The sequence below is a fragment of the Fusarium vanettenii genome (genome assembly GCF_000151355.1).
Source record: "Fusarium vanettenii 77-13-4 chromosome 12 genomic scaffold NECHAsca_56_chr12_3_0, whole genome shotgun sequence".
Taxonomy (NCBI): domain Eukaryota; kingdom Fungi; phylum Ascomycota; class Sordariomycetes; order Hypocreales; family Nectriaceae; genus Fusarium; species Fusarium vanettenii.
Window position 1 is genome coordinate 21,970 of NW_003315833.1, and position 21,505 is coordinate 43,474.

The following is a 21,505-nucleotide window of genomic DNA, read 5'->3' on the forward strand; positions in this document are numbered from 1 at the left end:
AGTACTAGGAAGTAACTAATCAAATTTGATCCCCCCTGTGCTTGCTTCTCTAATCTGCTTATGCTTTTGACATTCTCATCTGCACCTATTGCCCCAGAATAGCTGACCAGTCGTGTTTCTTTGCCCACTCCTCCCAAGAAGTCATTGGACAGTCAATGCCAGCCTTACAATCCATCAGTAAATAACTTCAAATTTGGAAAGATCGAGTTTCATACCTTTTGAAGATCCTTGGCAGTCAATAGATCCATTGCCCCGTCGTATCCTGGATCAGATGTGTAACTAAACATCAAGGCGACCTCAATCCCTGCCTCCCTGTCGGGAGTGGCAGCCGCCATCTCCTCAGGTGTAACTTGGTGATAGCTGACTTTAGCACCGGTGACGCGTGACCAGGTTTCTATCCATTCTGGCCAGGTGCAGGTTGTGCCCTCAGCCATGTAAGCCTTGCCTGGTGGCATCTGATACACAGCGTAGGTGAAGTTGCCCATGTCTCCGACTGGATCGAAATGAGGAGCTGGCTTCTCTGGAGCAGTTGTAAAGGCCATCTCGAAACTTCCATTCGGTTGCTATTGACATTCAAGTAGAATTAGCGGATCAAGCACATACAGCCAGATGAATCCGCACTAACCTTGCCAAAATACGAGTTGGGAAGAATATTGAAACTCGTAAAAAAGTAGCCTGTGTGAATACAAGACATCTTGGCAGCTAGCTCCGGATGATTCTCCTCGACGTAGGCAGGGAAGATATCGGCCTTGGCGTCGAAATGATAGAGGTCCTTGAACTTGCCACTGCTACACTTCTCCGCCTGGCTCAGAGTCGAAACCAAGAAGCCATTATTATCGAGATTATCGACCACAGTAGCTGCAGCATCGGCAATGTTCTTACCGTGTTGATACTCAACATTGTAGGCAAACTTTCGGCAAGAAATGCCCTCCTTCTCCGCCTGCTCTCGACAGTCAGGCCGGAAGAAGGGTTCCCAGTAGTTTGTAACACTGAAAATGACATTAGCCCCACGGAAGGCGTCTTTGAGGGTAGTGACGTCGTCAAGGTCTGCGGCGACAACCTCGGCACCGGCTGCGGAAAGCTTCTCGGCCGAAACTGAAGCCGTGTTGCGGGTCAACCCCCGGACCCGGAAGCCGGCGTCTAGGAACCGACGGGCAACGGAGCCGCCCTGATTTCCGGTAGCGCCAACAACGACGATGAGCTTGTCTCCAAACATGATCGAAGCAATATGAGACAACAATGTTTATGGTATTGAGTGCCTTTTCAGCGGGGACAATCTGCGTGAAATCTTGTACCTGGCTGCGATAACTCGGCATTATCGGCCCCCCTCTTTGTGACAGGGATTATAAGGTCTTGGGCATCAGTTCGTCGGCTATACATTACCTGATCTGGTCATCGCTCCGGGCATTTGTCCTCTGGCGCGGTGTTCCTTTTGTTGAACATGAGCTGATTGCCTAGATAAGAAGAGCACAACAGGTTCAGCGGTGAGCCGGTGTCACCTTGTCTGTCCATTTCCCCTTTAGCTGCACCAGCTCCCGTTCTACCATGGATTCAAACATGGCGCCTCCGATGGAAAAAAAGAGCTCCTCTCTAAAGAGATCTAGATCATCACGATCCCTGGCTTCGAAGCCAGCTAGTCTGAACGCTCAGTCGGGAGGGGCTGAGGTGACGGGCCAGTCACCAATCGAGGCGAGGTTAGGGAGACAGGGCGACCGGTTTCCTTCCAGATCAAAGTAAAGTGTGGAAGCTGCATGACGCCTATGACGATGAAGATGCCCACTCTGCCCACTCTACAAACAGGAACACGTCTTCATAGGCTACATCACCAAGCAAAACTCTCCTCGATCAACCTCACGACAGAACCCCTCTTTCCAAGCTCCGTCACGGCGACCCTGACTTCATCAGCCATACCAGATGGTCCGCAGACAACCACCGTAGTGCCACCTGTGATACCTCCAAGTTCTTCCGTAAGTACAGCGCTGAGGTTGAAACGCTTCCCGACCGAGATGGAAACATCAAAGCCATTCCAATTCTCCTGACCGGTCTCGGCATGGTGAACTTGTGGAATGATATCCCGAACCGCCTGCACCAGGGGCTCAGTCCTGACACCCCAGAAAAGCTTCTTCTTGCCTTGGAGACCCATGATGCTTGGGCTGCGGTCCAAACAGGGCAAGACACCTGTGACACCAACGCCACCTGCCACACAGATGATGTTCGAGTACTCAATCGTTGGATGTGGTGCTGGAGATGGGAGGATGGACAACTGGGGGCCGTATGAGCCCTCGACCAACACGGGAATTCCCGTTGCTGAGTTCGCATGAGCCGATAGCAGAGATGTCAAGCCGGTATGACGTCGAACAAAGATGACCAGACCAGGACTAGCGGCGTCGCTTGAGAACCGCTCTAAGTCGGTGGTCTTGGGGACATTCTTCTCATCCTCGTTCGCGTTGTCACTGCCAGTATGTGATTGGGTCTTCGGAGAATGGGTAGGACCAAAAGACAGTGCAGCCACCGAGAAGGGATGGTTCTCCCAGAAGCGCCATGTGAGAGTTGGGAAGTAGAGGTAAACGTGGCCTTCAGCCTCAACCCCGGGAATGGTGAGTTGAAGGTAGTCCTCGTCGATGACGGTGACAATGACTCTCTTGACACCGTTTTGCACGACTCTCAATGGCCTAGCAAGGAAACGGTCAAAGATCCAGAAAGCAAAGGTGATCCAAATCCAGGTCTGGTATCCCCACTGCCATTCATATCGGTAGAAAATGTGCAGCATGCAGCCAATCATGGAAAGGAGCGCAAGAACGATATGAGATGCCAAGAAGGCCTCGTAGAACTTTTGCCGCAGCGGGAGAATGGAGAAGGGCATAAGCAGGACCAACGCCAAGGTCGCTACGATACCCCAGATCCAATAGTCCAGCTTAGACTCCTCCGCGTAAGCGCCCTCGCCTGTCAAAGGATCAAGGTAGAATTGGAGGTAGATTGCAGAATGCAAGCATGCCTGTAATATGCAGATGACAGCGATCCAGCGATGGATGAGGAGAAACGTCGAATGAGACCAGTTGGTCACGAACAGGAGGAGGTTGTTGCGGCTCGAGAAGAGAACAGCGAGAGCGAGGTTGGCGAAGCTCAAGAGTCCCACACGGTTGCTAATGTAGGCGATAAGCTGCTGCTCGAGGGATCCGTACCAGGACATGGGATCTCGGACTTTATATCCAACAGCCGAAAGGATGATGTTGATGATCCAGATGTAGGCGACGAAAAGTCCCTGGCCACGCGTAGGAACGAAGCCAAGTCCAAGAACGGGCACGGCATGGTATTGTCCAAACAGCGGAGGGTCAATTATGGTGGCGTAGAACTTGGACACGAGTGACTGAGGAACTGGGAGGAAGCGAAGCCAGGAGAAGACGACGGGGATGATGACGCAGGTAGCCATGAGAACGATGCTGCGCAGCTGTTAGTCGATGGAAAAGTCAAGATGATTCTAGGTGCTCACCCATATCTCTCGGCCAGAATCTCCATCTGTTCAAACCCATTGTCGCCGTTAAAGTTGGCAAGCCACGCATCCTCATCCACCAGAGACGTTCTGTTGAGCACTTCCTCCGAGTCGACCACTTCAGTAAGAGGGTCCTTGGAGACGAGCGAGAGAGCGACTTGATAGGAGTATTTGGGAGATGGCTGAATTTTGAGTCGACCAACGATGTCCATCTCCCAGATGTTCTCCAGGGTCGAATTCTTTTCGTCGGCGCAATGAGTGTGAAAGCACCAGGCCATGGTCTGGAGGAAGGGATCGTTGGTAGCCTTGCATTCGGGTGTTGCAGCAGCCATGTGCATTGAGCTTGAGTGTTCGCCCATGCCATGATCGTCTTTGCAGTCAAGAGTCCAACTCTTGACCGTGTCGATGCAGCCAAAGGCACATGGGGGATCGTACATTACCACGCCGTAGCCAATGACTCCATATCGCTCTCTCCCCGTGGTAACATGCGCCCAAACATTGAAGGATGAAAGGCTCACAAGAGCTAGCGCCGAGAAGAGAGATCGCATGCTGGCGACCGGGTGTTGGAAAATGAGTGGTGAGCAAGCGTGGACAAAGAAGCTTCACTAATGAGGGCCTTTTTATAAGCTTAACAGAGCCTCGGATTCCTTGCAGACACAGTCAAGGATTAGCAGTTGTCTCCTCCACTGAGAAGATTGTATCGTATCATCCGGTAGACGGTGTCATTGCCTCACCCGCCATGTTGGTAGCGAGAGGGGAATTGAGCAAAATGGCGGCCGCGTAGAAGCAATAGAGCCCAACCGCCACACACCAAGACGAGTCTAGACCACCAACAAGGGAGACGGCTTAACTTGAGCACTTCGACCTAGAGTTTTCTCTCCTCTCACGCAACTTGATACAGACATAAACCGGGCTTGCCAAGGCCTCATGTGGCGTTCATGCTTTCCAATCTTTGCCTTTAGATAGGCCGAGATGGGGGTTGGAGGGTCTTCAAGGTCTAGCCCATGTCCGAGTGAAACTCGCTCAAATGTGCGCGTTCATGGCATGTCTGCATGGGACCCTTGTTCACCAACTGCCACACGATGAACACGGCACTTGGTGGGTGACTGAAAGGATTTTTCATCCAGTAGAAGACGATGAAATCGCATGATTGTATTTCTATTTGTCCGTGGTGAACCGGTTGCTTGGGATCAGTGGGGGTTGGTGACCCGTTCGTCTAAGAGGCTGCCCACCAACAACCCTTATTTATCTCCAAGAACGGCAGATATTCTGCATCTAGACATTAGTAAACCATCACCAACATGTGGCTTGACACTAACCTCTTGACCCCCTCACGGAGAGTCCCCTCGTCGACGGTAAACATCAGGCGAAATCTTCCCGCCCGAGGCGCCCGATATTCACTCCCTGTGTCCATAATGACTCCGGCCCGGGTGAGGCGCTGGGAAAATCTCTTCTCGGCTTCCCATTCATCGCCGTTAACCTCGTCGAGGTCCAGATGCCGTGACAAGTTGAGCCAGACAAAGAGGCCGGCATTACTACTCTTTGTCAGTGACTGCTCACACGATGCGCGTTCAAGAACCTTGCCCTTTTTCGTGATAGTCAATATTGGCTTCTTTTAAGAGTGTATCAGTCAAGGCACGGCCTGAGTGTAGCCTGGCTCGCGACTTTTCCAGGAACTGGTCTACAAATGCCTCGTCTTCGAGGAACTTGGCTGCCAGGTCCATGGACAATTGCGACGGCGAAGAGAATCGGCTGGAGTGTAATATGAGTAGATGACACCTTTAACCATTTGTCAAGCGTGCTCACCAAATGGCACGCACAGCCTTGGAAAACTCTTTGTTCTGCGTAATGACGCATCCAAGTCGAAGACCCGCTGCTGCGTAGTCCTGATGCCATTAGACAAGCCAAGAGTGACGGGGTGAACAGAACCTACCTTGGACATTCCATGAAGAATATGAACCTGACTAGGGTCTATAATGCCCGAAGGATCTACAGCGCGAAGAGATGTAAACTTCTCCGACCCATCACCGTCTCGGCTGTAGACTGAAAGTGCGTATATCTCATCACTGATAAGATGGATACCCTTTGATGCGCAGAACTTCAAAAGTGCAACCAGTGTCTCGCGAGGATAGCATTGTCCTAGACTCTCATAAGCTTCGCTTCTTTGAACTAGAGGCCTTCTCACCTATAGGGTTGTGTGGGTTGCATATAACCAACGCCTTGATGTTGACGCCTCTGGCTTTCGCGTCCTCAAATCCAGCTTCATAACCTGCAATGCAACCAGGCGAGAATTGGTCTGTATCCCCCACTGACACATATTCAAGATTCACTCTGCGAGATGAATTAGACTAGTGAATGAACCATAACGTAAATACTTACCCAGTTCTCATCACAAAGTCCTTGGAGAAGGGTCCATAAATAGGTCTCCCAAGCATGATAGCCTCCCCAGGATCGCATGTGACCAAGGCACAAACCTCGTTAAGGTTGGTTACTCCTGCAGTAAAGGTGATTTCCTCGGCATCAATGGCCTGAGCTGGATGGAAGTGTCTGTTCAAGTGCTTTGCCATGGCAGAGCGAAGTCGCAGCGTTCCTGTGTAGCCTTCACCATATGTGAGGAGACTCTTGTCGAGATCATGCTTGCATTGAAAGTCAGTAAGTTGCTTATCAACTGTCGTTTGGGGTTGACCCAGCGTACATGGTTGTTCATGAATTTGGCAAGGTCGTCAAGTATGAACCACTAAACAGTCAGTATTTCAAGGATAAAACTCGAGCGACATCGCTTACGTTGAAAGCATTGGTGAGGATGACATCACCTTTGGGATTCTTGACGGGGTCGTAGGCGTTCTCCTTGCCGTGGAGATAACCATATCTCGTCCAGGCGGTTCCTCGTGCTGACAACATACTTGCTGATAAAGTTGCAACTGGAGATGGTTTGGTAGAAGAAAGGCAAGGGTCACTTGGCTCAACCAGGGTCTTTCAGCTTATATCTACCCCTCACGAGGGACAAAGCTGCAGGTCTATCACGTAAGAGGGCAACACAAGTGAGGGGTTCTTACAAGGATATCGCAATGGGCAAGAATGGTTGGGCCACGTAAGACTGTCAGAGGCCAAAAGGGTGCTGTTGGTTTCAACAATCTTAAGGCAGAGTCCCCATTGGAAAATGACTCCAAAGGCTTCGCCATCTTCAGCCCCTACTGGAGCAGATCTACGTCTGTAGTGGGTAAAAATTCACATGTATCTTGATTAGAACCTCGGAAATGAGCAAACGGCGCTTCTATTTCACCAGGTCACCAATCTAACTGGCTCCTCTCTTTCGTTCTCTATCTAGCTTGTGGTAACCGGAATCGAGTTGTACTTGACCAAACCAGCTGTCGCACGCAAAATATCTGTCCTACTTTTACGAGACGAGAGAAAGAAGAAACCTCCAAGTCTCACCACTCCATCCGTCGGGTCTGGTATGCGCTCTCCGCGTCGATAGAAGCAGCAAGATCTAGTAATGAGTGCCCGATCCTCTGGTGACAACTTCTCTAGCGTCTCACTACAGACCGTGTCCGTGGCACAGATGCCGCCCTTGTCGGCTCTGAGCCAAAACAGGTCGGACCATATCCTCGCATTGTATGGAATGGTTGAGTGAGGCTCAAACGGCTTCGACAGCGCCCGAATTCGCTCAGTATCTCCCAGCATCCGCAAAACATGGATGTCATAAAAGTTGACGCCGTAGGTTGCACCCGACCCGTAGCAGTTGGCCATTCCCGGTGGTCGAGGGTTGACCTCAATGGTGAAGCATCGCTTTGGGGAGTTCTTCACAGAGCCTTCTTTCGGGCACAAGTCGTAGACACTGTCTTTAAGCCTGTACTCGGAAGACGAATTCTGTACCTTGGCCTCAAGATGAAAGACTCCAGTCTTGAGACCCATGGCAAGCAACAGGCGATGCATCTCGTCACGCAAGAGCGCGAACTCATCGGGTGGAAGAACAGTTGGGAAAGCGTTGATGGTCTCCCAAAAGTCGCTGTCAATATCCCCCTGGTCTCCGGCGGTTGGAAAGTCGTCATTCATTTCGAAAAAGAGAATCTCTCCATCCACAAGAACAAAGTTGGCATCCACTTCTGGCCCCTCGACATACGTCTCGATCAGAGCCTTTCTCTTGGCGACTTCTGTGATGCGACGTACTGCCTCTAGCAGGGCTGCTTCATCGTCAACTTTGTGAACATGGGCGGACCCTGTCCCAAAGGTTGGCTTGACGATGAGGGGATACTCGGGCACGAAAGACTTGTCCTTGATGCACTCCTCAAGATCAGACACTCTGTCAACCATGGCCGAAAGGACAGGGTCCTGGTCGAGGAGCCTTGTCTGGTACTTGTCGTTTGCCATGGTAATTGCCTCTGGTGGTTCAGTAGGCAAGCCTAACAGAGTTGCCGCCTTGGCCACAGGAGGGAGGGAGTATGTGGCGATACCGCAGATGCCGTCAACATGTCCATATGCCTTGACAGCCTCGGCAATTCGCACATGGAACTCTTCATCTGGTGTCATGTCGATGGCGATGTAGTCATCGTACAAGTGATGGAAAGCGGGATCAGTGATCCAATGATCTTTCCGATCTAGAAGCACCACCTTGGCTCCAAGTGCCTTTGCAGAGCTGTAGAGGCCAAGATAAGACTCCAAGTTGAGGTGGCCATCGACCAAAGCCAGCGTCTTTTGCTGGGGTTGATCTTTGAGAAGCCATTGGAACTTTATCCTGGCGTCCACCTCTTCGATGAGAACAGCTTCATAACAGAGACCGGTTTGGTCTTTGGGACGAAGGAACATGAGGGCGCTTCCATCAAGAAGCTGGTCAAGGCTCGACTCAGTGACAGGACTTGCAGGAGTCCCAAAGACTGAGCGGTCAATCAAGACACCAAAATCTTTGCAGCCCACAAAGCGTTCTTGGAAGCAGTTGGTCCTAACGAAGAAGCCAGTGGTTCTAGGTACGGCCAGAAGGGCACGATAGGACCGCGAGGCGGCAGAACCAGCATTATCCAGTGTCTGCGCAGCACGCAAAAGATCGCTCAGACCATCGCTATAAACTCATTAGTATATAATTTGATAATGTGCCATGCTAGAAGTACCTCTTGTCAGGCTCCTGACTGCCATTCTCTATGCCTTGCCGTGAAGTGACGTCCACATCCACGAACCAGAGATCATAGCCCTGTCGCTTCTTGTCGCTCGACTCGACTAGGGAGCCAGAGCAATGAACACCCACGGCAATCTCAGTGAGATCATGGGTACCATTGCTCTTGCTGTCAATCTCTTGGTCGATCTTGACCACACGAGACGTGTGCCAAGTAACTAGATTAACGGCCATGCTAATGAAGTTGGTGGGATGAGCCCCTGGCAGCGTATGCGTCCCGGTTGAGTCGTTTATGCTTAAATGGGTCGAGTTCTCTCGTATGATGACGGACCGCGAATATCCACATATACCCTGGCCTTCGGCACATGCGGGCGAGGCCAAGAATGGAGGCGAATCTCCGCGTCAACGGCCACGGGATATGGGTCGTGATACATGTCACGTAATCGGGCTCCTCCTCACGTCAGAAACCGTCTCCAGTCTTTCCGCGCCTCTTTTCTGCATTTCTAGTAAACTGCAGGTACTTGTGAAACGCAGATCACGGCACAAACGGCCGACCCCTGCTGAAGGATCTTACTCGCCACGAAGCGGCAGATGCGCTTGGGCGTTTGTAGAAGTCCAGAACTGGCTATACTGCATAATTAGATATGTGTTACCATCAAGGTAATCGCCGCGGTTGCATCGCTTATTCAGACTAGGTTTCACGCTTCACAAATTGCTCATATGTGCGCAATATTACTAGTTCATTATTGAATCCGGAAGGTAAAACAAGCTCGCCATAGTCGAGTCATGCATAGTCAGCTTCCCCATCGGTTCGGCCCGCAGCGTCTTACTACTTGGACGCCGGCCTCTGCACCCCCGTGGGGGGGGACCGGCACTGAGCAAGTTTGATACCTGCCGGTCCAGGCGGCTTACAAGGTCCCCGTAAGATTGGCGGGTCAGCATGGATATGTTGACATGTGCGTGCATTACAATTTGCTAGGCGAGGCATGTGATGAACACGTTGCTTGGAGAGGCGCGGGAAGAGGACAGCTTCCTAGCATTGCTGATGACGGGCCAGTTACTGGTATGGGTAGAAGGAACTTGATGAGATATTCTCTCAGTTTCGAGGTTTGGTAGTGGAATATTTCCAAGTAAGTCAGCCAGTTTCGCTATATAAATCTTGGTGTTGAGAGACAGCTACTACTTGGGAGGCGACTGATACAGCATCGAGTACATCACCAAAGTCAAAGTACACACACACAACATGGCAGTCTCTAACCCTCTCAACGTCTTCAAGGGCCCTGATGCTCTTCGTCAGTTCTTTGATCCTGATGAACAGCCTCCGGTCCCCTTGGTCGAGTTGCCCGACACTCTGAACCCATTTCGAAAGGACAATGTGCGCATCTACGCCAAGCTGCTCACGTTTCTTCCAGCCCAGAACGTCAAGGCGCTTCCAGGTAGGCCTTTGATACTATACTGCAATTATTTTTGCAAGGCTAACAAGACCTCGTATAGCTGTCAACATGCTCCTCCATGACCCTTCCGCCGCCAACAAGTCCGTTTTCGAGGTTAGCTCCGGATCGACCGTCACCTCGCTCGCCATCGCCAACCGAGTCCTCTACAACAACGATGATACAACTGCATATGTCTCAAATAAGGCTGCGATAGACCGTGTTCGGGAACTGCAGTTCTTTGGTCTCAAGGTGATGCTCTACGGTGGCCCAACTTACACCGACACCACCGACATCAGGGGGCCGGTAGAGTGGGCCAGAAACCTAGGCAAGAGTTCGGACAAGGTGGTCAACCTCGGCCAGTACGACAGTGTGTGGAACTGGAAGTCCCATGAGCGCTGGACTGGCCCTCAGATTCTCAAGCAGCTGCCGGAGATCGACATCTTCTGCATGGGCATGGGTAGCACAGGGTGTGTCACCGGCACTGGCATGTACCTCAAGTCCCAGAAGCCCAAGGTCAAGGTGTTGGGTGTCTGCAATGTCGAGGCCGATATTGTACCAGGCCCTCGGGAGCGTCCCATGCATGAGACGAGCCCGTTCCCCTGGAAGGAGGTCGTGGACGAGACCGAGATTGTCAGCTCCAAGGAGTCGTACAGACTGTCCATGCATCTTTCCCGGGAGGGCATCATTTCTGGTCCTTCAAGTGGCATGAACCTTGGCGGTCTGCTCCAGTTCATCCAGGCCGCCAAGGACAAGGGAGCTCTCAGCAGCTACGCTGACCCTATCACGGGTGAAGTCTCTTGCGTCTTTGTTTGCTGTGATCTACCACAGAAGCATATGGACACGTACTTCCAGAAGCTGCCTGACAGTGAGTTCAAGGAGATTGGCAACCGAGTAAGTCTGTCACCTTCATCATCTTACGCATGTGCTGATGGCCAACCATTTAGGAACTGTTTGATGTCGATCAACACGTGTATAGCTTCAGATGGGAAGCCGATCCCGAGGCTATCCACCCGACTGACCCAGAAGTCATGGCTCGTCTTGCCAAGCTGGCAGTTGCCAAGGGCGCAGTGAACGGAGTCAACGGGCCCAATGGTACTAGCCTCTCTTCTTCCTCAGCCATTCGCTGCATCGACCTGCGTTCCCCAGAGGACTTTGAAGAATGCCATGTACAGGGCGCCTTCACGTCCCCACTGGAAGGTTTGACGCCCAAGAGCACATCAGTCTTTGAGTTTGGGGAACCCAACGTCCTCATTGACCAGTGGAAGAAGCTCAAGGCCAAGATTGAAGATTCAGGTGTCTCAAAGTGGTTATCAGCTGCAACAAATCCCCTGCTGGTTCTAGACTATGATGGTAACACGTCAAGGGTCATGGCTGCAGCCTTGAGAGCGCAAGGCTTCGAAGCTTACTCGTTCAAGGATGGCATGTCTGGCTTGGCCAAGTGGCTCAGCAGCAAACAGTCTACATGAGTTAAAAATTGTGTAATGCGATAGTTCAGTAAGCAGGAATTAGAATGATTTTTAACTAGACTTGAGAAATTTGATCAACTGGTGTCTACTTTTAAAATCTGTCTACGCTAACAGCTAACTAAGAAACATTTACTTGCCACACTGAATCAACCTCATCGGCTTGAAACCCGTAGCTCTTCCGTGAACTTGACCAGCCTGTGGAAAAGCAAAGCCCAAGTCCTCATCGTTGTAAATGGCCTGATGGATCGGGAGCAGCAACCTTGGACGGTCCGCCAAAGGAGGCCTTTGCTGGCAGACGGTATGGAAGTTGTCCTCGCGAACCACCAGTGCGGGAATGGTATCAACGTGGAGAAATTGCCTCACTGTGCTCATCTTGCTCTGTAAAAGGCGCTTGTGAAATGCACTGGCTCGAAGAACTTGGAGGACATCTGCCAGATCGATCTCCCACTTGACACCAAGCTGATGAGCACGACAAAATTCGTCGAGCATCTCTGTGCAATCTTCTGTCGTCAAAACATCCGGATAATGTGCAATCATTCGGAGAACCATTGTTGCGCTGGCCCGGTGGTTGCCATCAATAATGACGGGTATTCTTTTTCCGTTCTCAAGTGGCAGTGCTGGATACGTCGAAACTGCAATGGGGGCAATGCAGCAGCCACCTTCGGACTCGCTGAGGAGCATCTCCTCCACAATGGTTGCAACATGGGTCGAGATGGAGAACTCGGAGCGAGGGAGCTTCTCAAGAGGCACATATGCATACGGCAGCTGTTGGTGGCCCGTGAAATGGACATGACTGATCCCCTCAAGCAATGGGCATCCAAGGAACAGTGCTTCCTGTGCCGCTTGAGCGACAGCAGCGGACCAGTCAGCGCTGGTTGCATGCGCTCTTGGTGCTTGACGTGCCACTGCAGTAACTGACGACAGCATCCGGGTAAAGCATTCGACAGATTTGTCTGGGATATTCTCCAGGCCTCCCAATGGGTCTTTGAGGAGAGAAAAGATTTGCAAAAAGGCTTCTGCTTCATCTTGTCTTGTTTGACTTTTGCACACCCTTGTTGTCATTTCCGACAGGGCTCCGGCCCAGAGCTGGCTGGCAAGACCTGAAGCGATGTGGTCTGTTTCATAATCCACCGGGTTTGTGATGAATGTTGACTTGGGAATGCCTTCATTCTGGGCTGGTCTCTGTTTTTGCATCTGGCGTACGATCCAGCGTGTTTGTTCTTGGGCTCTCTCTTTCAGTTGTGGAACAGCTCTTTTCCAGCCAACTATCAAAGCCGGAGCCTGGAGAACCTGGCATATGATGGGTGTAAATGCCGTAGGGAGACCTCTCTCAGGAAGTTTCTCGAGCATGAAGCTCATTCTTCCAAGCTCCGTCTCGAGATTCCCATGATTCAGCCAGTCATGGTACGTAAAGTGTTGGGCAAACACTGTCTCGGCCGTGGGGAATAGTCTCGGTGGGCGTGTATCCAGAGTGAACGCTGCATCAAAGACTCGAAACAAAGCCAAGTCGACAAGATCTTGAAAGGAAGGAGAGTAAAGGTCCCGAGGCAGTGGTCGCTTCTCTGGAACCACCACGTGGCTGCTGTGCAGCTTGGACTTGCTGGGTTCCAGCGACGCCGAGGTTGGTGCTTGAAGAGGAAGTTGAAGGACCTGCATTGTCGTAGATTGATCAAAATGGCCAAGATCTTTGCTTCTCTATCTACATGAAATCAAGACTACTTCAAGGCTGGCTTATAACGGCTACAGAAAGGGTGTACTAAGGCAACAAAAGCCATGCCTGGGCTGCTCTAACACTAGGAGCCGGATACTGTTACGCCTCTTTCTCTGCCGTTACAGATCTCCGCTTACCTTACCAAGCTGGAAGCATATTCTAGGTAAGATTGGGCATGTTGGATTGTCTCATAGCCGGTATGCAGAGCGAGTTTGAGAGCCTTGGGGGACACTCGGTCCAGGATCGGACTCCATCGGACGTAAGACTGAGGCGAAGAGCACGCGTGGCGAGGCCGCGAATAATCTGTACTCCATAGGATCATAGTACATGGAGTTTACAAGCAAGCTCCGGTTCCTGGTCGTTTCATCTACAGGGGAGCTCGTGGGGGCTAAAGCAGGTGAATAATATTGCTTGCACCGGGTCTAATGCCACTTTCAGGTCTACAAGCGTCCGTCCGCAAGGCCTGGGTCCATCGCCTTTTGGTGCAGCCGATGCATTCCGTACTCAACTAGTCTGTGCTTTCATGATCTGTTGCATTAGTGAGATTGGTGCGTCAGTGATACTCAATGCCAGGCATCAGTTACAGCCGCCTGAAGGGGCTTACAATTCTGAATCATCGGCTGAGTAGTAAATTGTGTAATATGATTGTGTGACAGTTCAAATGGCTCATTGGTGTTTCAATAAGACATCACTTCGGAGCATAATCACAGCATAAATGTCAGCCGAATCTGGCATACGGATCATCAAGATTTGCAACTGGTGAGATTCGGAGATGCACGATATGACTGCAGAATGACTTGTGTCCGAATATGGCATGTCGCACACTTTGACATGCCAATAGGGTCTTACGCGGCAACCTGTGATTACCATTCCTCATCTCTATTGCATATGAGCAATCATAGAATGAGTAATGGAAAATAGAAGCATGCTCTCCATGACTTCTCTGACCACCCTCCTCGGCACGTAGCGAGAGGCATAAACCGTGCATATGCATCAATCGCCACGCCCCTGAATAGCCAATGCCCCCAGAAAGTACCTTTGTGGACATCTAACCCAGATCTACATCAAAATCACCCTTGTAGCAGTGGAGCACCACTATTGTTCCCCGCCTGGGGTGAACCAACACATACCATCAGCTTCCTCTCTTGTACCTCAATAAGTTCCTGTGGGACCATGCCTGCAGCCCCGACCTTCCCTCTTCTCTCCCTCCACATGCGGAGAAATCTGTTGGCTCGGCTCTGACCGGGGACCTGAGAAGGATTGAGGCCATTTGACCCGTTTCCGGGGGCGGGACGGGGATAAGCTTACAGGGCACGAACCAATCGGGGGATTGCATCCTGGGGTCTTTTTGGTCGGCCCGTATTCGCTCTGCGAGGTCTCTTTGTTAGTGCTCGAGCTGGCAGGGACAAATGTCGCCATGGTTGGTTGGTAGGTAATCCTTTGTCGGCTATAGGCGGCGTCTCACTCGCCACCTGCTTTGTGCTGTGCTTCGTGGCTTTTGCTGAGTTTGTGTTCTCCCTTCAAACCTTCACTAGGTTCCCGCTGCATCAAAAGCCACTGGCATTAGCACTTGAAACCTAGGCCGGAGGAAGAGGACCTGTTTGTGATTAGCTAGGTATCGTATATCGTACCATCTTGCAGCCTTTTCTCCTCTCTCATCCTTGTCGGCAGCATGAACCCCTCTTCGGAGAAAGAAAGCCCTGGGCAACTCACATCGGAGCCTTCTGAGAAAACCCCCAGCCAAAACACCAATGGGGTGATCAATGCTTCTACCACTGAAGCTCAAGCTCCTCCAGATTCATCGGCTGTCAGTTCTCCGGAGACTGATCAAGAAGAGCCATCTGAAGACGACCTAGCAAATCTACGGCACGTCAGCGGAAAAATTCCAGTTGAAGCATGGATCGTTGCTTGGTTCTCTGGGGCTGAAAGGTTTGCCTACTATGCCCTGCAGGCGCCGCTACGTAAGTTGCATCTCTCCTAGTCTACACCTCCCATCTAACATCTAGGAGAAAACTACATCCAAAACCCTGCCAGTGGGTTTGGACGTCCAGGTGCATTGGGCATGGGCCAATCGGTTGCCACAGCTCTCAACTCCTTTCTGAGACTGGTGAGCTTCACTACACCTGTCTTTGCTGGCGTGCTGGCGGATGGACATTGGGGTCCATACAAAACTCTCGTTGTCTCGTGCGTGTAAGTTGCACCAAGCATAAATGGTGTTATTTATCTCTGATCAAGTGTAGACTATACTTCACTGGCATTCTCTTGCTACTCTTGACCTCAATCCCCCCAGCTCTAGATGCTGGCGCCGGTCTTGGGGGCTTGATTGGAGCCTTCATCCTAATAGGTCTCGGTGTTGGAGGCGTCAAGTCGAGCGTTGCCCCATTTACAGGTAATATTCCACCAACATCCATTGAATTGATGGATCTACTAACTCAACCAAGCTGACCAGGTGCGGATCACTGGAAAGCAGATCCAAACACTTGACTCTGGAGAACGTGTCATCGTGGACCATGAAGTGACGGTGAGACGTGTCTACAGCATCTTTTACTGGTGTGCCAATGTCGGAGCACTCTCTGGTCTTGCGAGCGTCACCATGGAGAAATACCTCGGCTTCTGGACCTCATTCTTGATGTCTCTTGTTGCTCTCGCTTCAGGAACTGTCGTGCTTATTCTGGGACGCAACAGATTTTGTCAGTAGTTTTCGGGCTGAATCTTTTCTCCAAGTGAATACTAACTTTTTTCTAGACCGTCGAAAGCCAGAGGCAAGCTTTCGGGCCAAACTTCTGAGTGCACTTGGATGCGCCATCAGAGGAGGCTTCAACTTGGATTCTGCTATGCCCGCTGTGCAACTAGAGAAGCATGGCCGAACCGTCCCTTGGGATGACCAGTATGTCGAAGATCTTCGACAGGCCTTGCAGGCGTGCAGAGTTTGGTAAGATTATACGATTCAATCTCATCTTATGGCATGGCTAACGAAAACACAAGGGCCATCTATCCCATTGTTTGGCTATGCTATGAACAAAATCAAACCAACCTGGTCTCTCAATCTGGCCAAATGGTCACTCATGGGATTCCAAACGATGCTGTCTCGAGTCTGAACCCCATCTTTGTGCTTATGGCTGTTCCTCTGTTCGAACACTGCGTGTATCCGTACATGCACAAGCTGAAGCTAAACCCAAGGCCAACCGTCAGGATGACGCTTGGGTTTGTCATGATTGCCTTCTCCATGGCGATAGCCGCTGGTGTTCAACAGGCCGTTTACAACGCCGGTCCTTGCTACAACATGCCTCTGGAATGCGCTGCGTCAAACGACGGTCATATTCCCAACCAGGTCAGCTTCACGTTGCAGATACCCGTGCACGCTGTCAGCGCTGTCGGGGAAGTATTGTGGTCTGTCTCTGGATCTGAGTATGCATACAACAAGGCTGCTTCGCATATGAAGTCGACGCTTCAGGCGGTAACGTAAGTACTCACTTTCTTCATTTCATCAACGATTATCCGTGGCTAATACTTGATTCAGTATGCTCACGCTGGCTTTGAACTCTGTCCTGGGACTGGCAGTCTCTCCTGCAGCACACAACCCAAACCTCGTCATCTTGTTTTCCGCGTTTGCCGGTGCCATGACGGTTGCTTCAGGGGTATTTGGTTGGTTCTTTTGGACAAGTGACTAAACAGGCATTTTACCCATAGAAGGATGGAAAACCTGGTAGTTGCATAGATAAATGCTCCAGTAGATCCTCAAGTTCATAGCTCTGAAGTTGATCAAGATCACATTGGGCCTAGAATAGATATCAAGAACCACTTCTGTACTAAAAGTTGCCGCTTGGGGGCCTATATGCCTGCCTATTTGGCCATTCGATGGATGATTTTCGTAAATCAGTTCCAACTCTCTCCTCGGGTAGGCGTAATACACCGGCCTTGCTCACATACCATATACTGTCTTGGTCTTTGCAAGAGTTCGTGCAATGAAAATCTCTGCAAAGCATATGTCTGTCTAAGAATAGCAAACACTTGGTTTTGCCAGCTAAATATTGTCGTGGTCATTCCACGAAAGCTCTCCTACAAATTGGGTATTCTTGCCACAGATTGTAGCTACTTCGACCCGAGCGTCGGCATGGCCGTTTGCTGTCTCGTCGCCATCGGTAACGGCGGCTCCGACGGCAGTTGCCTTATATCGGAAGGTCTTCAACTGAAGAAGTTGAATCGACACGTATTGAAACTGGGGCTTTGTGGTGGCCTTCAGGAGTGGGAGCCTCTGACATCGCGTCTTCCTGAAGTCGCGTGTCAGACGCTAGGGTTTCCTCACCACGGCGAGTAACACAAACTGAAGAATGACACGATCTCATTCTCAGACCATAAGGCAATTTTGGACCTTGTGATGCTTCTATTAATATTCTTTGATAATGACGGCAGAGCGTTGGTAAATGCCGAGATAAGGTGAGTGGCCTCTGAGGAGTGACGGGCCTCATCAAGGATTATCGACAGATTCTGGGATGACATAAGGGGTTTCTGGTCCTATTTATTGACATATTAATATATGTTGCATATTCTATCGTACGAGGGACGCTCTGCTGCATATCTGTGCTGAATATCACTGTTTCAGCATGCGCCCTATCAACACCACGGTCCCCTTTACCTTAGCAACGTGTATCTGCATGTGCGGCCACACAAATAATATCAAATGTGAAATAATGTTTGATCTCCGCGGTACTTACTTAATGCTGGCGCCTCAAACTTACGCCGCATGTGATGGCACGACTCTGCTGTAGGTTTGTGAGCAAGTATGAGCAGTTAACCGCCTGATTCATATCGCCAACCCCGCTCGTATATGGCTGGAATCGATATCGTCATGGTAGTTACCTGATATATAACATCATCGTTGCACCTTGTCGCGAAACTACTGCGTGTTCAAACAACTTCCTTTCAAGCTGCGCATCCTCACGGTTCTCATGTCCCTAGAACCTTCGATCCCTCTCTGCACTCCTCCTACATCAAGTTTTATCATGCCATTTGCTTCCAAGTCCCTCGCCGCGCCCAAGTGTCTTTACTTCGGACATGGACGTTTTGGTACCAGACGACGGCATTCTCTCAGCTGCCCCTCAGGGCGAAACCACACTCCACGATGGCCTCAAAATCCCCGCCCCTCCCCCCACGAGATCTTGGGCATCGAAGCTGGGAAGCCCTACAATAAGGAAAACTTTCGAAGGCTTGTCAAGGTGTATCACCCTGATCTGCACGGGCAGAACCCCTTGGTGAACTCTCTTCCCCGAGCAACATGCTTAGAACGATACCACCTCATCATCGCCGCCAATGAGCTCCTCAGTGACCCCAGCAGGCGAAAGATGTATGAGATGTACGATGTGGGATGGGCTTTCAAGAACCAATATCGTGGGCCGCATACTCCGAACTCAGCATCCACGTGGTCAGGGTCGGGTTCCTACACTTCGACCTCTCAAGATTCTGGACATGCCGGTTGGACGGGGCAGTATCCAAAAATGCGCCAGGAGCCTATCTACATGTCTAACGGCGGATTCGCAATTCTCCTTCTGTTCGTTACCATGGGCGGTGCCATAACACAGCATGAGCGAGCCAAGAAGGCAAGACTACGGCACAAAACATTGGAACTCGCTTTCCATGACTCCATTCTCCTTGGTCTACAAGATATCATCTTTTCCTCTGGTGATCAACAAAAGGATGAGAGAGTGTTGGAATTTCTGGCTCGCAGGCATTTGGGCCTGGCTCGAACTAATGGACATCATCATCTGCTGTATGGTGGACTGGAGGACAATATCTGCCGGCATTGATGGTCAAGTATTAAGTGGCTGGGAGGATGATAATAAAGTTTTCGTTTTTCTATGGTTTCTTGGCGCAGTTTCATTTAAATGGCTCGGAGCACGGGACAAAGACTCAGGGAATGGCACTTATTCATTTAATGTAACGGCCTCGAGTGATTTTGTGTGGTTCCCATTGAAGTCCGCTCCATACAAAGGCCTTTTCCAACATGGTACATGTGATTGCCTCCAATTGATTCAACCACTTGACTGTATCCAGGCCTTTCCTAACGCAAATAATCACATCACACAATAGGGCTGAAGTCCTACGTTTCCAGTTAACAAGATGGAGAGCTGCGATCCGTCAGACTAGCCAAAGAGCTAGAAACTATCAACGGAACTTGCCGCTCCTCTCGTCTTCCAGCGAAGCAATAATGGCATATCATTTTTTTACGCCTTTCTCCTTCACAAGCCTCCCGGATTCACAATTTTGTGTTGGCGAGGTATACTTGTACGTCATATCCCCGTGTCAACCTAGCCTAAACTGCTTCCAGCACAAGTTGTCTCCAGGCACCAGTTGAATTCAGCCCAGTCTTTGGTCCGTCGATCTAGAACTTGGTGGCTTGGAGCAACCGGCCTCTACTAATTCCACTCCGAACGCCTCATTCCATCGCAAGGCAAACCAGGAATCAACACGTGATTATTATTAAACCCCGCTCATCCAGCAACTACATCAGTTCGAAGTGCAACCTACGCCAAGGTAGGGCAAGTCCATGGACCCCCTTTCTATAACGACAGGGGTTCTCGCCCTTCTCGGAGTATGTTACAATGTCGGCACCGGACTCAAAAGTTATACGATGACATCGAGGCCGTTGATGAGACGGTGGCGGCCATCATTGAGGATGTCAAGGCCCTCACCAAGGTCCTCAACACCATGAAGACGAGCTTCGACACCGTGGCTGGACCTTTGACTGGGCATGTCGGAGCTCACTGGGAGAACATTTACTGCAGTTTGAAGGATGGAAATGAGGCGCTAGAAGGGCTTTACAAGGTTGTGCAAGAGGTGAGCAGGGAGACTTCGGTCCTCAGTGGGACAAGGAAGCAGATGCGCCTCAAGGCTGCCGAGGGAAAGATTGGGATATTTCGGAAGCAAATTCAGTCCTTTCGAGATACTCTACAGCTCTCCATGCAAGCCCTTATTCTGTAAGTTCCACCAGCCTGGCCCCGATGAGCGGTGAGCTAACCAACACAGCTGGAACCAAGTATCCATTCAAGGTGCAAATGATCGAATCTTGCCCAGTCTCGAGGATATGCAACGCGAGATCCGAAATCTCGCCGTCAAGCTGAACGAGCGCATCAGCACTTTGCAGACAACGCCGGTTGCTGCCATCCCCCAGTCAGACATGACCAAGCCTGCAGAGATTGCAGCCATGTCAAACCTGAGGAATTGCGTACGATCAGCTGCCACCATCGTATCGTCTGCTTCAACCATCTTGACACTGGACCGGGATGAAGAGACAGAAACTTATTGTGGCTCTGATTGGGGGGATGTCTTGCCAAGTCAGACCAGCGAGTCCACCATGGCCTGGTTGCAAGACAGCGTCGACAGAGGACAGATACGGATTCCAGGATCTTCAAGACCGCCACAGGGAGATGACTCCGACTCGGACTCAGATCTTGACCTTGATCTTGCACTCGGACTCTACAAAAAGGCACAAGTCAAGTATCAGTCGACGGACTATGAAGGGGCCGAGCCGTTACTACGCAATTGCCTATCACGGCTAATGCCGATGACCGAACAGGGTCGAACACGGCCACGAAAGTCAGATCTCCCTTCAGCACACGAAGTCTTATCTCTCTTCTGTCAGACATGCATCGGCCTGGAGAAGTGGGAAGATGCAGCCACCGCCATGATCGACAAGATCGGGCTCAGCCCACACGGCCTAGAGGGCAAGGACGAAGCAGCTTTGAAGGACATTTCGACTCTAGTTATGGTTTTGTACGCCAAGAAAGACTACGTCCAAGGTCATTTATACGGCCGCAAGTTACTTCGTGGATACCGGAAGCTTGGCCCCAGCGGAGAAGAGGGCGTAGAACGCAGTCTGACTTCGCTTGTCGCCATCTGCAAGGCCAGCGGCAACACCGACGAGGAGCAGGCCTATTCCATCATGCTGGAGAATCTACGTGAGAGAAAGGCAGCTCAGTCAATGCCTATACCCGTCATCGAAGAGGAGAGTTATGGATGGAGAAATCCGGCTATTCCCGTCCCTGAAACAGAAGAACAAGCCTTACCTCGAGCCACCCAACCAGTCGATGGAAGAATACAGTTGCCGGCCCTGGGTATGGCTTACAGACCTTCGACACCAGCCGCATACTCTGCTCAGGCGTCCCCAGAGCCTCCTCCCCCGACAAGCATCTACTCACCCCCGCTTCAACGGTCCTCTATCGCCTCCTCTTCCTCCGTTCAGACCACAGTTCAATCTCCAGACAGTTTAACCACAGCAGTCCCACCAATCCGTCCAGCGAC

General features: G+C 50.9%; 8 protein-coding genes across 8 annotated transcripts; 3 read left to right on the plus strand and 5 right to left on the minus strand.

The window, feature by feature from the left end:
* Positions 1-85: 85 nt before the first annotated feature.
* On the minus strand, positions 86-1,216 carry NECHADRAFT_53260 (uncharacterized protein; the record flags this gene model as incomplete). Its single annotated transcript, XM_003040851.1, has 3 exons — positions 86-163; positions 216-563; positions 626-1,216. 3 exons carry the CDS (start codon positions 1,214-1,216, stop codon positions 86-88), a joined length of 1,017 nt encoding a protein of 338 aa, XP_003040897.1.
* A 14-nt stretch (positions 1,217-1,230) lies between these two features.
* On the minus strand, positions 1,231-4,038 carry NECHADRAFT_64609 (uncharacterized protein; the record flags this gene model as incomplete). Its single annotated transcript, XM_003040852.1, has 3 exons — positions 1,231-2,241; positions 2,455-3,440; positions 3,491-4,038. The coding sequence occupies 3 exons, from the start codon at positions 4,036-4,038 to the stop codon at positions 1,823-1,825; spliced, it is 1,953 nt and encodes a 650-aa protein (XP_003040898.1). The 3' UTR covers positions 1,231-1,822.
* A 734-nt stretch (positions 4,039-4,772) lies between these two features.
* Positions 4,773-6,391, minus strand: NECHADRAFT_97577 (uncharacterized protein; the record flags this gene model as incomplete). Its single annotated transcript, XM_003040853.1, has 7 exons — positions 4,773-4,948; positions 5,070-5,242; positions 5,297-5,376; positions 5,424-5,629; positions 5,676-5,821; positions 5,870-6,126; positions 6,275-6,391. 7 exons carry the CDS (start codon positions 6,389-6,391, stop codon positions 4,773-4,775), a joined length of 1,155 nt encoding a protein of 384 aa, XP_003040899.1.
* A 423-nt stretch (positions 6,392-6,814) lies between these two features.
* On the minus strand, positions 6,815-8,296 carry NECHADRAFT_53263 (uncharacterized protein; the record flags this gene model as incomplete). The annotated part of the gene is made up of 1 exon (XM_003040854.1): positions 6,815-8,296. One exon carries the CDS (start codon positions 8,294-8,296, stop codon positions 6,815-6,817), a length of 1,482 nt encoding a protein of 493 aa, XP_003040900.1.
* A 1,519-nt stretch (positions 8,297-9,815) lies between these two features.
* NECHADRAFT_105660 (uncharacterized protein) lies at positions 9,816-11,555 on the plus strand. The gene is made up of 4 exons (XM_003040819.1): positions 9,816-10,033; positions 10,092-10,921; positions 10,975-11,065; positions 11,147-11,555. The coding sequence occupies exons 1-4, from the start codon at positions 9,841-9,843 to the stop codon at positions 11,494-11,496; spliced, it is 1,464 nt and encodes a 487-aa protein (XP_003040865.1). The 5' UTR covers positions 9,816-9,840; the 3' UTR covers positions 11,497-11,555.
* Positions 11,531-13,171, minus strand: NECHADRAFT_72894 (uncharacterized protein). The gene has a single exon (XM_003040855.1). It carries the CDS (start codon positions 13,150-13,152, stop codon positions 11,626-11,628), a length of 1,527 nt encoding a protein of 508 aa, XP_003040901.1. The 5' UTR covers positions 13,153-13,171; the 3' UTR covers positions 11,531-11,625.
* Positions 13,172-14,879: 1,708 nt separating this feature from the next.
* NECHADRAFT_72896 (uncharacterized protein) lies at positions 14,880-16,878 on the plus strand (the record flags this gene model as incomplete). Its single annotated transcript, XM_003040820.1, has 7 exons — positions 14,880-15,168; positions 15,217-15,397; positions 15,448-15,596; positions 15,649-15,897; positions 15,953-16,139; positions 16,193-16,669; positions 16,728-16,878. The coding sequence occupies 7 exons, from the start codon at positions 14,880-14,882 to the stop codon at positions 16,876-16,878; spliced, it is 1,683 nt and encodes a 560-aa protein (XP_003040866.1).
* Positions 16,879-18,210: 1,332 nt separating this feature from the next.
* NECHADRAFT_53244 (uncharacterized protein) lies at positions 18,211-19,011 on the plus strand (the record flags this gene model as incomplete). Its single annotated transcript, XM_003040821.1, has 1 exon — positions 18,211-19,011. The coding sequence occupies one exon, from the start codon at positions 18,211-18,213 to the stop codon at positions 19,009-19,011; it is 801 nt and encodes a 266-aa protein (XP_003040867.1).
* Between the last annotated feature and the right edge of the window lie 2,494 nt (positions 19,012-21,505).

Excerpts from the sequence above, each read along its gene's own strand:
- NECHADRAFT_105660 (XM_003040819.1), top strand. The coding sequence starts at position 9,841 with ATGGCAGTCTCTAACCCTCTCAACGTCTTCAAGGGCCCTGATGCTCTT. Across the intron at positions 10,034-10,091 it reads GAACGTCAAGGCGCTTCCAG|CTGTCAACATGCTCCTCCAT; the intron begins GTAGGCCTTTGA and ends GACCTCGTATAG. Across the intron at positions 10,922-10,974 it reads TCAAGGAGATTGGCAACCGA|GAACTGTTTGATGTCGATCA; the intron begins GTAAGTCTGTCA and ends CCAACCATTTAG.
- NECHADRAFT_72894 (XM_003040855.1), bottom strand. The coding sequence starts at position 13,152 with ATGCAGGTCCTTCAACTTCCTCTTCAAGCACCAACCTCGGCGTCGCTG.